At 46.5% G+C, this 15,235-nt stretch overlaps 1 protein-coding gene across 1 annotated transcript in view; it reads left to right on the top strand.

Annotated features, from left to right (window-relative positions):
* Window positions 1-15,235, top strand: part of LOC138736302 (dynamin-1) — a 215,270-nt gene that overhangs the window by 66,127 nt on the left and 133,908 nt on the right. The window contains exons 4-9 of the mRNA XM_069885585.1: window positions 546-749; window positions 1,021-1,119; window positions 7,135-7,295; window positions 7,663-7,805; window positions 9,737-9,872; window positions 11,152-11,219. Coding sequence (XP_069741686.1) covers window positions 546-749; window positions 1,021-1,119; window positions 7,135-7,295; window positions 7,663-7,805; window positions 9,737-9,872; window positions 11,152-11,219 — 811 coding nt within the window. The remainder of the gene's footprint in view (window positions 1-545; window positions 750-1,020; window positions 1,120-7,134; window positions 7,296-7,662; window positions 7,806-9,736; window positions 9,873-11,151; window positions 11,220-15,235) is intronic.

The following is a 15,235-nucleotide window of genomic DNA, read 5'->3' as shown; positions in this document are numbered from 1 at the left end:
GTAAGTGTGCAGAAGAATGATCCTTCTCTCCACGATTGTAGAAAGACAGACAAGCAATCTGCGCCATTTCTTCCAGACTTATTTGTGACAGAAATGTTTTCTTTCATTTATTCCTTTGTGAGATGTGGGCATCACATCCACATATATTGTCTACCTGTAAATAGCTTTGATGATGAAGGTGTGCCACCTTCTTAATGCACTTTTCACAAATAGAAAGACATTTAACCTCAGGAAAAACATGATCTGTGAAAATCTAATGGACAAGGTAGACTTGATTCAACCATTTTTCAACATACCCTTGGTGTTGTAGGTTCTTTTCACTTCTTTGAAATACTTCCAACTGAATTGAGGGATATTAGATGGTAAAATGGTAAAAAGAGTAGGACTATTTTTTTATTTTGTTCATATTGATGCAATCAAATACATGTTTATGTTGCTAAAGTTTCAACCAAACATAAGCTGCAGCCAAGTTCGATCCAATTTACTTGGATGGAAAGCTTCAGTTGCTGTAAAGGTCTGGAACACTTTCTCTGCTCCTTCTTCAGTGCTTAACCTGACGTTGATTGACCTCCCTGGAATGACCAAGATTGCTGTCGGCGACCAGCCCATGGACATTGAGTTCCAGATCAGAGATATGCTCATGCAGTTTGTAACAAAGGAAAACTGTCTGATTTTGGCAGTATCCCCTGCCAATTCAGACCTGGCCAACTCTGATGCCCTGAAGATAGCCAAAGAAGTTGACCCACAAGGTACGCCATTATTATTTTGGTTTGATCCACTGCCCCTCGGGAAGGTGGCTTCACAAATGAGTGAGGAATCTGTGTCCCACTCTCTGCCTCATAGTTTCATCACTAGGAGCTGGGAGTTATGAGGCACAACCTCTCCGATGACTGCCCTGCAAGGAGGCAGGGGAGGTATGGGTTTTGTGTGTAGGAGGGGAGGTGAGGTTGTGCACAGCCTTCATGGCCGACTTGGGCCTTGGGTGTGAATTTTGTCTGAAACCTCTCTGTCCACTCACAGGCTTGCGCACGATTGGAGTCATCACCAAGCTGGATCTGATGGATGAAGGAACAGATGCTCGTGATATCTTGGAGAACAAGCTCTTGCCCTTGAGGCGAGGTAAATGCAACTCAGTTATTGCCTGGTTTAAACCTGTCCCATGTTGGGTTTGATATAAGGACTTGCAGAAGTGTATTAGCCTTGCAATAAAGGAATGTGTGAAGTTTCCACCTTTCCTTGGCACTCCTCTATCTCTGCAGCTTGTTTCCTGTTCCATCTCTTCACTTGACTTCATGCCGGTCCCTCCTGCCTGTCTACTACTTGCAGAGGCTCAAATCAAATGTTCATCGATATCTGTCAAAAGGGAGTATTTTTAGTTCCTGAAATTGTTCCAGACTTTCTCTTGTTCTAAAAGGTTACAGAAAAATGTTCAAGATTCAAGGCTCAAGATGCAATAAAAAAACAGTGTCGTATTACATGACATTGCCTTTTGCCTGCTGTAAAGCAGACAGGTTCGTCATTGGCAGAATTTGCCCGAAGCACCTCTGACAGTCAGAGAAAGAGTAGCAAAGAGAGGTTTCTGCCCCCCCCCCCCATCCCCCCGGCACACCCACCACACAGAGTCACCGAGTGTCTGTGGATTCGTGGATTCACTTCCACTTCCAGTGCTTCCGCAGCTTCCGCATCCTCAGAGTCCAGTCCAAACCATCCGCAGCCTGAGCTCCAGATCCAAATCTCCAATGTGGTTAGGAACCCTTCAGTGACCATGGAACCCTCACACATTCCGGTTCCGATACCCTTTCAGTCTCCAGTAGTGCACAGACTGGCGCGAGTCCCTAGAACACAGTCTGCATGAGTTCTTCGACTCGAGTCACCCACGGCCCACCACCTGTGTGTTCTTTAGCCGCAGAACCCCACACTGGCCCGCCGCCGAGGTCAACATCCCGTGGTTATCTTCTTTGTTTCTCCTTCTCAGGTGGGGTGGGGGGTTCGTCTCCCTGTTTTCTGGAGTCCTGTGCCTATCCTCCACTTTCCTGAAGTCTGCAATCCTTGTGGATGCTGCCACTCCTAGGCAGCGCCATCTTGGGTGTAGACACCACAGCTGCAAGATTTTAAATAAAACTATCTGTACAGAGCTCAAAGACTGTATGGACTCACGGCAATCGGACTGGGCGGTTGGACACCGCAGGAGTACTGTAACTCTCTCACCAAGGGTCCGCACAGTGGTAGCTCTACCGTTACATCAGCTCAAGCGGCGCTGTCCTTATTGTTTTGCCCGGAGAATGTTACTGGGAATGGCAGGCTTGAGTTGTAAAGAGAGAGACGAAAGGGTGACTTCATAGAGGTACATAAAATAATGAGGGGAATTGGCAAGGTAAATGGACAGAGTCTTTTTCCTCGGGCAGGAGAGTTTGAATATCAGAGGCTGGAGGAGACCTCCTGGTGAGACTGGGAGAACACCTCCTAGTGTGTCTGAGAGCAGACCTCATGGTGTGACTGGGAGACGAACTTCTGGTGTGACTGGGAGAAGACTACAGGTGTGACTGGGAGAAGACCTCCTGTTGTGACTGTACGAGACAGTCTGGTGTGACTGGGAGAAGATCTTCTGGTGTGACTGGGAGAGGACCTCCTGGTGTTACTGGAGGAGACTCCCTGGAGTGACTGGGAGGACACCTCCTGGTGTGACTGGGAGGAGACATTCTGCTGTGACTTTGAGAAGACCTTATGGTGTGACTGGGAGAAGACCTATCATGTGACTGAGGGAGACACCCTGTTGTGACTGGAGGAGTGACCCTGGTGTGACTGGGAGACGAACTTCTGGTGTGACTCGGAGAAAACCTTCTGGTGTGACTTGATGAAGACCTCTTGGTGTGACTGGAGGAGGCACCCTGGTGTGATGGGTGAAGACCTCTGGTGTGACTGGGAGAATGCCTCATGGTGTGACAGTGAGGAGACCTCCTGGTGTGACTGTTAGGACACACCCTGCTGTAACTGGGAGAAGACCCCCTAGTGTGACTGGGAGGAAACCTCCTGGCTGAGTGACTGGGAGGAGACCTCCTGGTATGACAGGGAGAATGCCTCCTGGTGTGAGTGGGAGAATGCCTCCTGGTGTGACTGGGAGGAGACACCCTCGTATGACTAGGAGGCGACCTCCTGGTGTGACTGCGAGGAGACCTATTGGTGTGACAGTGAGGAGACCTTATGGGGTGACTGGGAGGAGACCTCCTGGTGTGACTGAGTGAGAACCTTTTAGAGTGAGAGGACAAAGACCTCCTGGTGTGACTGGAGGTGACACCCTGGTGCGAATGGGAGAAGACCTCCTGGTATGACTGGAGGAGACACCTTTCTGTGACAGGAGGAAACTTCCTGTTGTAACTGGGAGGAGACACCCAGGTGTGATTGGAAGTGACACCCTGGTGTGACTTGGAGGAGACCTCCTGGTGTGACTAGGGGGAGACCTTCTGGTGTGACTGGGAGGAGACCTCCTGGTGTGACTAGGGGGAGACCTTCTGGTGTGACTGGGAGGAGACCTCCTGGTGTTACTGGGAGGAGACCTCCTGGTGTGACTTTAGGGAGACCTCCTGGTGTGACTGGGAGGAGACAACTTGGTATGACTGGGAGGCGACCTCCTGGTGTGACTGGGATGAGACCTTCTGGTGTGACTGGGAGAAGACCTTATGGTGTGACTGGGAGGGGATCTCCTGGTGTGACTGGAGGAGACATCCTGCTGTGACTGGGAGACGACCACCTGGTGTGACTGGAGGAGACACCCTGCTGTAATTGGAGGAGACTTCCTGTTGTAACTGAGAGGACACACCCTGGTGTGATTGGAAGAGACATCTTGGTGTGACTGTGAGAAGACCTCCTTGTGTGACTGGGAGAATGCCTCCTGGTGTGATTGGGAGGAGACCTCCTGATGTGACTGGGAGGAGACACACTGGTATGACTGGGAGGAGATCTCCTGGTGTGACTGCGAGGAGACCTCCTGGTGTGACTGGAGGCAACACCCTGGTGTGACTGGAGGAGAAACCCTGGTGTGCCTGGGAGATGAACTTTTGGTGTGACTGGGAGAAGACCACCTGGTGTGACTTGGAGAAGACCTCCTGTTGTTACTGGAGGAGACACCCTAGAGTGACTGGGAGGACACCTCCTGGTGTGACTGGGAGAAGACCTCCTGTTGTTAATGGAGGAGCTACCCTAGACTGACTGGGAGGCCACTTCCTGGTGTGACTGTGAGAAGAGTTTATGGTGTGACTGGGAGAAGACCTCCTCGTGTGACTGGAGGAGACACCCTGGTGTGACTGGAGGAGACACCCTGGTCTGACTGGAGGAGAGACCCTGGTGAGACTGGGTGAGGAACTTCTGATGTGACTGGGAGAAGACCTTCTGGTGTGACTGGGTGTAGACGTCTTGGTGAGACTGGAGGAGACACGTTGGTGTGTCTGGAGGAGACACCCTATTGTGACTGGAGGAGTCACCCTGGTGTGACTGGGAGAATACCTTCTGGTGTGCTGGGAGAAGACCTCCTGATGTTACTGGAGGAGACACCCTAGAGTGACTGGGAGGACACCTCCTGGTGTGACTGGAAAAGACACCCTGCTGTAACTGGGAGAAGACTCCCTAGTGTGACTGGGACGTGACCTCCTGGTGTGACTGGGAGAAGACTTCCTGATATGACTGGGAGAAAACCTCCTAGTATGACTGGGAGGAGATCTCCCAGCCGAGTGACTGGGAGGAGACCTCCTGGTGTGACTGGGAGAATGCCTCCAGTTCTTACTGGGAGAAGACCTCCTGGTATGACTGGGAGAAGACCTCCTTTAGTGACTGGATGGAGATCTCATGGTGTGACTGGGAGGAGACACCCTGGTGTGACTGGAAGGCGACACCCTAGTGTTACTGGGAGTTGATCTCCTGTTGTGAACTGGGAGAAGACCTCCTGGTGTGACTGGGAGAATGCCTCCAGTTCTTACTGGGAGGAGACCTCCTGGTATGACTGGGAGAAGACCTCCTTTAGTGACTAGATGGAGATCTCATGGTGTGACTGGGAGGAGACACCCTGGTGTGACTGGAAGGCGACACCCTAGTGTTACTGGGAGTTGATCTCCTGTTGTGAACTGGGAGAAGACCTCCTGGTGTGACACGGAGAAGACCTTCTAGTGTGACTGTGAGAAAACCTCCTGGTGTTACTGGATGAGAGTCCCTGGTGTGACTGGGTGAGGAATTTCTGATGTGACTGGGAGTAGACCTCTTGGTGTGACTGGAGGAGACAACTTGGTGTGATTGGAGGAGACACTCTGGTGTGACTGGAGGAGTCACCCTGGTGTGACTGGTAGAAGACCTTCTGGTGTGACTGGGAGAAGACCTCCTGATGTTACTGGAGGAGACACCCTGGAGAGACTGGGAGGACACATCCTGGTGTGACTGGGAGAAGACACCCTGCTGTAACTGGGAGAAGACCTCCTGGTGTGACTGAGTGAAGACCTTTTGGTGTGAGAGGATGAAGACCACCTGGTGTGACTGGAGGTGACACCCTGGTGTGACTGGAGAAGACACCCTGCTGTGACAGGAGGAGACACCCTGCTGTGACAGGAGGAGACACCCTGCTGTGACAGGAGGAGACACCCTGCTGTGACAGGAGGAGACACCCTGCTGTGACAGGAGGAGACTTCCTGTTGTGACCGGGAGGAGACAACCTGGTGTGATTGGAAAAGACATCCTGGCATGACTGGGAGAAGACCTTCTGGTGTGACTGGCAGTAGACTGCTTTGTGTGACTGGGAGAAGACCTCCTGTTGTTACTGGAGGAGACACCCTAGAGTGACTGGGATGACACCTCCTGGTGTGGTTGGGAGAAGGCCTCCTGTTGTTACAGGAGGAGACACCCTAGAGTGAATGGGAGGACACCTCCTAGTGTGACTGAGAGTTGACCTGGTGTGACTGGGTGGAGACCTCCTGGTGTGACTGGGAGAGGACTTCCTGTTGTCACTGGGAGAAGAACTCCTGGTATGACTTGGAGGAAACTTCCTGGCTGAGTGACTGGGAGGAGACCTCCTGGCTGAGTGACTGGGAAAAAACATCTTGGTGTGACTGGGAGAAGACCTCCAGTTATGACTGGGAGGAGACCTCCTGGTGTGTCCGAGAGAAGAGTTTCTGGTGTCACCGGGAGGAGACACCCTGCTGTGACTGAAACAAACTTCCTTTTGTGACTGGGAGGAGACACTCTGGTGTGATTTGAAGAGACACTCTGGTATGACTGGGAGGAGACCTGGCCATGTGACTGGGAGAAGACCTCCTGGTGTGACAGGGAGGAGACCTCCTGGTGTGACAGGAGGAGACACCCTGCTGTGACTGAAGGAGACTTCCTTTTGTGACTGGGAGGAGACACTCTGGTGTGACTGGTAGTAGACACCCTTGTGTGACTGGAGGAGACCTCCTGGTGTGACTGGGAGAAAACCTCCTGGTGTGACTTGGAGAAAACCTCCTGGTGTGACTTGGAGAAAACCTCCTGGCCGAGTGACTGGGTGAAGACCTCCTGGTGTGACTGGGAGAATACCTCCTGGTGTGACTGTTAATAGACACCCTTGAGTGACTGGAGGAGACCTCCTGGTGTGACTTGGAGAAGACCTCCTGGTGTGACTGGGAGAAAGCTTCCTGGTGTGACTGGGAGAAGATCTCCTGGTGTGACTGGGAAAAATTCTCCTGCTGTGATTGGGATAAAGCCTCCTTGTGTGACTGGGAGAAGACCTCCTTGTGTGACTGGGAGGAGACCTCCTTGCAGAGTGTCTGGGAGAAACCCTCCTTTGGTACCTGGGAGAAGACCTCCTGGTATGACTGGGAGAAGCCCTCTTGGTGTGACTGGGAGAAGATCTCCTGGGCAATTGACTGGGGGGTGGGGGGTGGGGAGGAATACATCCAGCAGGATACAGATTCTCTACAGCTGTCAACTTGCATACTGAGTTGGAATTCTCGTGTTCACCTGCTGGGCTGCTAGAACAGCATTCAATCCAGATTGAGGACTCTCAACCAGGTCAGGGGTTCTGGAGGGGAGTCAGCAGCGAGTCACCACAACTTCTCATCACTGTGTGGTAGGAGCTTGGTCTGGTCTTGACATCCTATCTTCTGTCCTCTGCTTTAGGCTACATCGGGGTGGTGAACAGAAGCCAGAAGGACATTGATGGGAGAAAAGATATCCAAGCTGCTCTTGCTGCTGAGAGAAAGTTCTTCCTTTCACACCCAGCCTATCGGCACATGGCTGATCGCATGGGAACACCCTACCTTCAGAAAGTCCTCAATCAGGTAATTCCAGCTTGACATTCCTCAGTTACACAAGCCTTCTGTGCCCTTTCTGATGCAGGGAAGAATGGAGGACTGGATTTGTCAACACTCCAGGGGAGACTCGGGGATTGAGTGATCTCTTGGAGAATGGTACAAGCAACTCCGGGAAGTAAAATAAAGGAAGAATTATGAAAGTTTGTTTTGTCCAGACAAATTTTATCTATAAACTCTGCAAGTATTTATAGTTGCAGAAAGACCAGAGTGAGAGGGCCAGGTTTCAGAGACCAAGGAACTTGCTGAATTCTGGATCAGATTGGATCTTGACTTTGGATCTGTTCGCAACATTTATTGTTCTCAATTTTTCTCTTCACTACTCTCCCTTTAACAGCAATTGACAAACCACATCAGAGACACACTGCCTGCCCTTCGCAACAAGTTGCAAAGCCAGCTGCTATCCATTGAGAAGGAAGTGGATGAATACAAGAACTTCCGACCTGATGATCCTTCAAGGAAAACGAAAGCTTTGCTCCAGTAAGTACTGCTCACTCACTGTGTGTTATTGGCAGCATCAGGGATTCACTCAAATAGAGCTTTCTTCACTCTTTTTATCTTTTAGTCAATTCCCATGGCCATTTCTTTCCACAGCCCCACTAATTCCTGTTCAACCACCCATCTTAACCATAACTCTTCATTCCTCAACTCTGGTCTTGTGTATCAGCTACTCTTTCACCCATGTCTTCTAAACAGGGTGATTGAAGATGAGATTTTCGTAAGATTCCTGCCTGTCGAATACCCCAATTAAATTTGTCCTCTCTCTCTTCCTCTAAAGCACACATGTCAAACTCTGGCCCGCGGGCCAATATTTGGCCCGCAAGATCATATTAAATATATATTAGAGTTGGCCCGCTGGCCGCCGCTCAAGTATAGCACATGCACAGCAGCAGGCACCACCATAGTAGTTTTTAGCACTTCCACAGCAGGCACAGCAGTACACCGATATAGTTAACGGGAACGTTAATTAGATATTCACAGCGGCGCCGATACAACGGACCCGCCGCCTAGCTACAACGGACCCGCCGCCTAGCTCCAACGGACCCGCCGCCTAGCTCCAACGGACCCGCCGCCTAGCTACAACGGACCCGCCGCCTAGCTCCATGTGGCTGGACGTGGTGGGTCACCTCCGCGTCTCCTTGAGCTTCATCTGTGGGCGGGTGCTGCTGGGCATCGGACTTTCCGCTGGGGTGGAGGTCGCGGACGAGTTCTACCGCTCTCACGGTATTCCCGGTGAGATGGCGAGACCAGCGGGGACTCCTTGGGTTGTTGGCGGCGGTTGCGGCAGGCGGAGGCGGGGGCGGAGGAGGGAGAGGGGGCCGGGGGGGGATGCCGCTCGGGTTTGCTGGCTGGGCTGGGGAGGGATCCCTGCAGACCTCCGCTCCCTGGCATGCTTCTCGGCAACGTGCGATCCTTGGCTTAAAGGCTAGAGAGAAATATTATTTATTGAATATTTTATTTCTTATTTGTTAATGCTTCTTATGGAAAGAGTTTAACCAAAACTATTATTAAACATTTATTTTAATAAGAAAAAGTTTAACATTACATATGTTGAGAGAAAACATGCAGATGTTGTTGAAAATTTTCAATAAATATTTAGTTCGGCCCTCGACTTAGTCCAAGTTTTTAATTTTGGCCCTCGGTGAATTTGAGTTTGACACCCCTGCTCTAAAGGAATCCTTCAAACTCATTTCATTAACCAATCTTTTAATTTCCTTTTGCAGTATTTCCTTCTCTAACTCATGCAATATGGGTATACTTTTATCGTAAGCACACTATTAGTTTGTAACTATGTATATTGGAATGGTGACACTACAATTCAGAAGTCACTTCATATGTCTGCTCTCAACAAAGCAACATTTGAGCAGATGTTCCATGTATTGCACAGCTTTAAGATTCAATATGTTAATGTTTGTCTGCTGTCTTGCAAACAAATTGGTTTTTTTTGCTCAGTTGTTTCACAAAGTCAGTACAGCTCATTGTCAAATTTTGTTGTATTATCAGGGGATACTTTCTTGCATTAAAGGCAGTGTCTTAAGTGCAAGTTGCTTTTGATCTATAATCAGTCAGGGAAGACTTGGCCCCTGCTTCAAATAAGCAGCTTTACTCATAGTTTCTGTGCCTCAACTCTTGTGAGTGTCAGAGATTGACAGAGCGAGGTGTTTCAGTTCGTAGGATTCAATAAGGTAGAAACAATTACCTCCTGCATGAGTGAATTGAGGACAAGGGCACATGATCTTAAAGAATTAGAACGAGGCCTTTTATGGGAGAAATAGAGAAACGTTTCTCTTTGTCATCTGGGTACTATCAATGGTTTCAAAAGCTGTGAAGAACTGAACTGGGATGTAGTAGGACATCATCCAGCCCTTCGTGTTTCAATGTATTGCATAAAACTCTGTGTTCTTTGACAGGATGGTTCAGCAGTTTGCTGTAGATTTTGAGAAACGCATTGAAGGATCAGGGGACCAGATTGACACCTACGAGCTGTCGGGTGGGGCGAGAATAAACCGAATCTTCCACGAGAGGTTTCCCTTTGAGCTGGTCAAGGTAACTGAAGTTGCGACACATCTTGGAGCTATTTGATCTCTAACAGTTTGACTGCCACTAATCTCAAACTGAACCCCTGGTGCTTTTTTGATTTACTGATGTCAGGCAACTGTAGGGTTGTATCCACTGTTGATGGAGCAGAAATATTGCCATTTCACCTGGTGAGATGTACATTAAAGTGGCTCCAAGGTGAACATGGACCACCAGTTGGAGCAAGACAACTGTGTCTGCTTTGATCCAGTAAAGAGTGCATTGATAATCATTAATTCTTCACCAGCTGAGAGTGGAACGAGTCACTTTGTTTATTGGTCTATATTTGCACTGATTTTAGTTGTCTGCAGTACTACTTAGCTCACGAAATGGGTCTCTACTTTGTGTGCAGTCACTGCCAGGACTATTGTCGGGAACCATGTCACATCAGCAGTGGGACTTTCATCCCAGCACGGAGGTTTATGCTGGTGGAACTCAAGGGGTTGTTGAGATATCAGGTGGAGTTAATTTGGAATTAGTGCATTCCATTTATAAAACACCATAGAACATATCTTCCCTAAATTTGTGCTATATTTTAAAGAGAAAAATCTGGTATACTGGTCCTAAAAGTTTCTACCTCCTAAGCATAGCAGAGAAATCAACACGATTCCACCACCATAAATCATCCACTGTAATAAGGAGGTCCGTTCAGTCCACCACCACTGCTGAAGGCCGCTTAGCATTTATCATGCCTGTAGAAGTCCAACTGAGCTCAAATGTATTTAAGTTAATTTTGGTTCTTACTGTATCTGCATTATTCTGACTGATCTTTGGAGACTGGGAACAAATATTTCCGATACTGGATTTCACAGCTCATTATGGACCACACAATCAGTCACAATCTACTCATTTATTTTCTTTTTAACCTGTCATTTTATTTTTGATTGAATGAGAAGAACTAAGCTTGTTATTGTCCAGCTCAGTGGAGCCAGTTGCTTGAATCCTCTACTCACCACCCCCCTCCACCTTATCAAAATCATTGCTTATTTATATTTCACTCCATTCCACGGACACTCTGTGACTCTGAAGGGACTCTCTTTGGCTTCTCTTTCTCATATGTGGGTGTTGATCAATGCATAAAATTCTTGGGAATTTTTCAGGTACTTCAGCTACAACTTTCTCCCTGGCTGACATCACAACACAAAGGGGGACAGATTGCATCTATAGTTGGAGGAGGGGGGGAGGGTGGGGTTATTTTCTGCTGTATGGATTGCCTTGTTAAAAGTGTTTATGTTATTCCCTGTGACAGATGGAATTTGATGAGAAGGAGCTGCGACGAGAGATTAGTTATGCCATCAAGAACATCCATGGAATCAGGCAAGTATCTGTAAAACTTTAAGGTAGTAATCCTGGTACTTTCAAGCATATCTGGTATTTATTGTATCACCATTTCCTTTCTCTTAGTCAAGGTATCTTGGTCTCTATCCACCCCTGAACCTAGGGGGAAGGAGGATTGATCTTCCATTTTTTTCTTCACCTTGCATTAGATTGAAATGATAGGTTGACTAACTCCTGGTTTATTACTGATGCTGTTGTGAAATTTGGTTGAAGATGATTAAACTCGCACTATTCTGTGAAAAGCGATGGAATGCAAAGAATGTAGATGAGAGCTTGAAAACAGACAATACTAGCTAGTAGGCTTCTTCTTATCAGGAGCCCCAAGGATGCAAGGATCTGGTTCAGGCTGGTACAGTGACCTAAGGTAGTCTATAGCTAATACTGCACTTGCTTAATAGAGACATGAATATTAACTTAGAGGCCCCTAAGGAGGGAATGAACTAATTAACATAACATGTGATGTATGAAGAGGGAGGAACTGAGTGATACCTGTATTGATGGAAGGAAAAAGGAGAATGTTGTAATGTATTGGGATTCTGATTGGAAGAGACTAAATGAAGGTGGGGTGATGTTGAGTGCAGGACTGGACAAAAGAGTGATGATTCTGAACCTTCAGTGTGTCTCCAGACCAGGGACACCCAACTCTGAAGACTCGAAATAAAGCTGAACCTGTTCTCCAAGACTTTGTCTCCAGAGTAGTGATTGTGAACACTTTAGATTTCACACTGTAAACCCTTCCTGCGATGGATTCACCCTCATTATTGTGTGCCGGTGCTGAAGTTGAAGAAGACAGAGGACAAAGTGATTTTAAAAAAATCTCCAATTTAATTTATTTTCTACCTCTTGTTTCTGGTGCCATTTCTTTTTGGGAGAAGTGTTTGACAGCCTCGTATTTGGGATCATCACCAAGTCTTCCACCCTGATCGATTTCCCTGTTCTTCAAAAGTCCTTCCCTTTGTCCCAACTCAAGATCAGGAACATTAAGTTGGATTATGACCAAACTTTTTTTAAAAAGATGATCATATTATTTTGTTATGGGTTCTTGGACAACAAGATTGTGAGAACTGAATATTCAGCCAAAGCAGTTTTAAAGACAAAAACGTTTATTCTATTTTAAATGGAAGTAGTTCATAACACAACTAAAATTTTATGAATTGCAGGTTTTCCTGTGACAGTTTGTAGGTTATTTAGAGGTCCTTTTGGAGAAAGAGATCTGTCCTGTCCAAAACCATACCAAAATTAAACCAAGAGAACCAAAGTTAAGTCCACATATTTCCTGCCTTTGGTGACTTTAGATTGAAGGAACCCATTGGCTTTACATTCTTGCCTCTAGGCTGTAAGACTGGAGAGGATGTCTGGTGATAATTAATGTGAAGTGTGGGAAGAGGACTTGCATGTTAGATGGCAAAGCAGACCCGGTCTTTCCATCCTTATCTTTGTGGTCTTGAATCAAATCAAATCAAAGATTTTCAAATCTTTTAAAAATCCCTTGGGATTAAGGATTGGATATTAAATGAGTTGGGTATTGTCAGTTCAGTTCCAGGTGGCCATCATCATGTAAGGCAGAAACTGAGCTCTAAACTTGAACAAATGCAGAGAGAACCCATCTGAACAGGAACAGTTTGCTGCAGAATGAACCATTTCTAGAGTTACCTGTGAGGTCAAAGCAAAATTTCCCTGATTGTCTTGTGTATTAGGGTTAGGGTTAGGGTGGGATCAGATAAAAATAAAGAATTCTGAGTTCTGACATAGAGCAGATGGACTGAATAGCCTCTTTCTGTGCCGTGATGGTGGGCATCTGGGCATTAACCTGGAGCTAATTGGTCCCTCTAGTGGCACAGACGTGAAGCTGCAGATGTTACTGTTGACAAGGGGAGCTTTAATTTGAGAAACCATTGCGGTATAACATGGGAGGGGTGCTGGAATAATGATTCCCAAATAAGATATGTTTGAAATATGTTCAAGTTTTATAGGTTACTCCATTAAAATTATTTTTTTTAATATACAGCTTTATTAGCATTTCTGTCAATGAAAGGGGTGGCCAATTTGCCCATTTTAGTCCTTTTTAGATGGGGCACTTTGGAAATGTTTCTGCAATCAACCATTTCAGAGCTGATTACAAATTCTGCCTCATTAGATTCCACAGCACAGCTGCCCCACAGGAGGAGGCCGCCCTGCTCCATTAATAAGCTTCTTCAGAATAAAAGTCACTTTTTAAAAAATTGAGTTAGAAAGCTGAAATGATCATTATTGCACCTCCCAGGAGTCACTCCTGACTTCCTTGGTAGTCCACTCATTCCACAATCACTTCAGTTCTCTCCTGTTGAAAACTTGGGGCAGCAGCTACTGTTTTCTGAGGTGGAATCCATCTTTCTGTTCCGGACCTCCTTGATCCCTGGAATAGGACTTAATGTCCTTGTGGGAAATTGCCAGTCATGTGATTTGGATTCTTCCCCTTCAACTCGTTTCCTCAATTTGTTTCTATGTTGTTTATATATCTTTTCTTTCGTCTTCTTTGCCTTTCTGCCTTTCACACTCTATCCTCAACTCTCTCTTTCTCTCTCTCCACTGTTCCTTTGCCATCCACATTCATTTTCCTCCCTAGTTCTGTGTCTCTACCTTTCTCACCCTGCCTCTTTCTGAGTTATCCATTTTATTTCTTTATTGCCCTTTCTCCCTCTGCCTTCCCCACCCCCTCTCTTCCTCACTGCTTTCCTTATACCTCTTCCCTCTCTTTGCCTCCTTCATCCTTTCACTCTGTTACCACATCACTGCCCTATGAATTTCCAAGTCTGCTAACCCCTAACTTTACCTCAATGGCTGACGCAGAATGGAGTTTCTCTTTGCTTTATCTCATAGCAGCCAGAGTTTTTGGTGTACTGGAGTTTTCTCCTGGTTTACTTTCCCTCACAAAGTTCCTCTGTGCATCATTATGTTTTGCTCTTACGAACATTGTGTGAACTGTGAGTTTCCCAGGACTGTGAGGAAATAGTCTTCAATGTATGCATGAGCATCAATAATCAGTGGTAGAGCTTTCAGTCCAACCAGAGAAATACTCCTCCATGCTGAGGCTTGGAAATATTCCAAAATTAAAATAATCCAGTTCCTTTTGTAGTTTTTTGCTGTAGTTCAGAGAGCCAAAAGGACCAAGTATGGAGCAGCTCTCCATCTGAAAGCACATTGTCATAAACAGTTTAGTGAGAAGGAGTAGAACATGCTCCGTCCCCAAAATATAAACTGAATAAAGATCCAGCAAAGATAGGGAACACAGACACTGCAAAGTTGAAATAAAATAGAAAACACTCAGCAAGTCAGACTGTTTAATTCCAAAGTGATCCACCACTGTCTTCAGTAGATTTCATCCAAGAATCTGTAATCAAGGATTTCATCACATTTACATACTCCTCCAGAAATATGAGAGTTGCTGTGGATGTTTCAGAGTTGCTGAGAATAAGGATATTAACTTTTTAAACAAAACATTCAAGTTACCATTTATTTTAAATGAAATGACTTTGACAAAAGTAAAAGGGCAACCAATTGTCCTGAATTGACTTTATCCTAAGTACAATTTCAATTCTATCAAACGATTTGGATGCTCTTGATATTATAAAGGGTTTATTACGTTGTCCCATATTAATGCTGAAAGATTGGTTTCACCCACCTGTTCCAGCTGAGGTGGCTACATTAAACACAGTGGCTGCACATCGGACACCTTCATCACTCACTCCCTCAACACCTATTTTCATTGAACCTATCAAGTGTTTAGAAATTTGTCTGAAGCAAGAATATTACTTTAATTCCTACAAAATTCTGATTTTCAGTAAAGACATTATTTATTGTTTTATTGAATTTATGGAGTACAGTATTTCACTGACAAGTTAGCATGCTGAGCTTTCACTTACTAAGTGTGCTAATCCAAGATCCTGTTAGTCATAAAGGTACCTCTCTGAAATGAGAGGTGAGATGAGATGAGCACATCTCATTCCCATATGGCT

This window comes from Narcine bancroftii, chromosome 1 (assembly GCF_036971445.1).
Source record: "Narcine bancroftii isolate sNarBan1 chromosome 1, sNarBan1.hap1, whole genome shotgun sequence".
Taxonomy (NCBI): domain Eukaryota; kingdom Metazoa; phylum Chordata; class Chondrichthyes; order Torpediniformes; family Narcinidae; genus Narcine; species Narcine bancroftii.
Note: the sequence above shows the minus strand (reverse complement) of the source record. Positions and strands in the feature narration are given on the sequence as shown.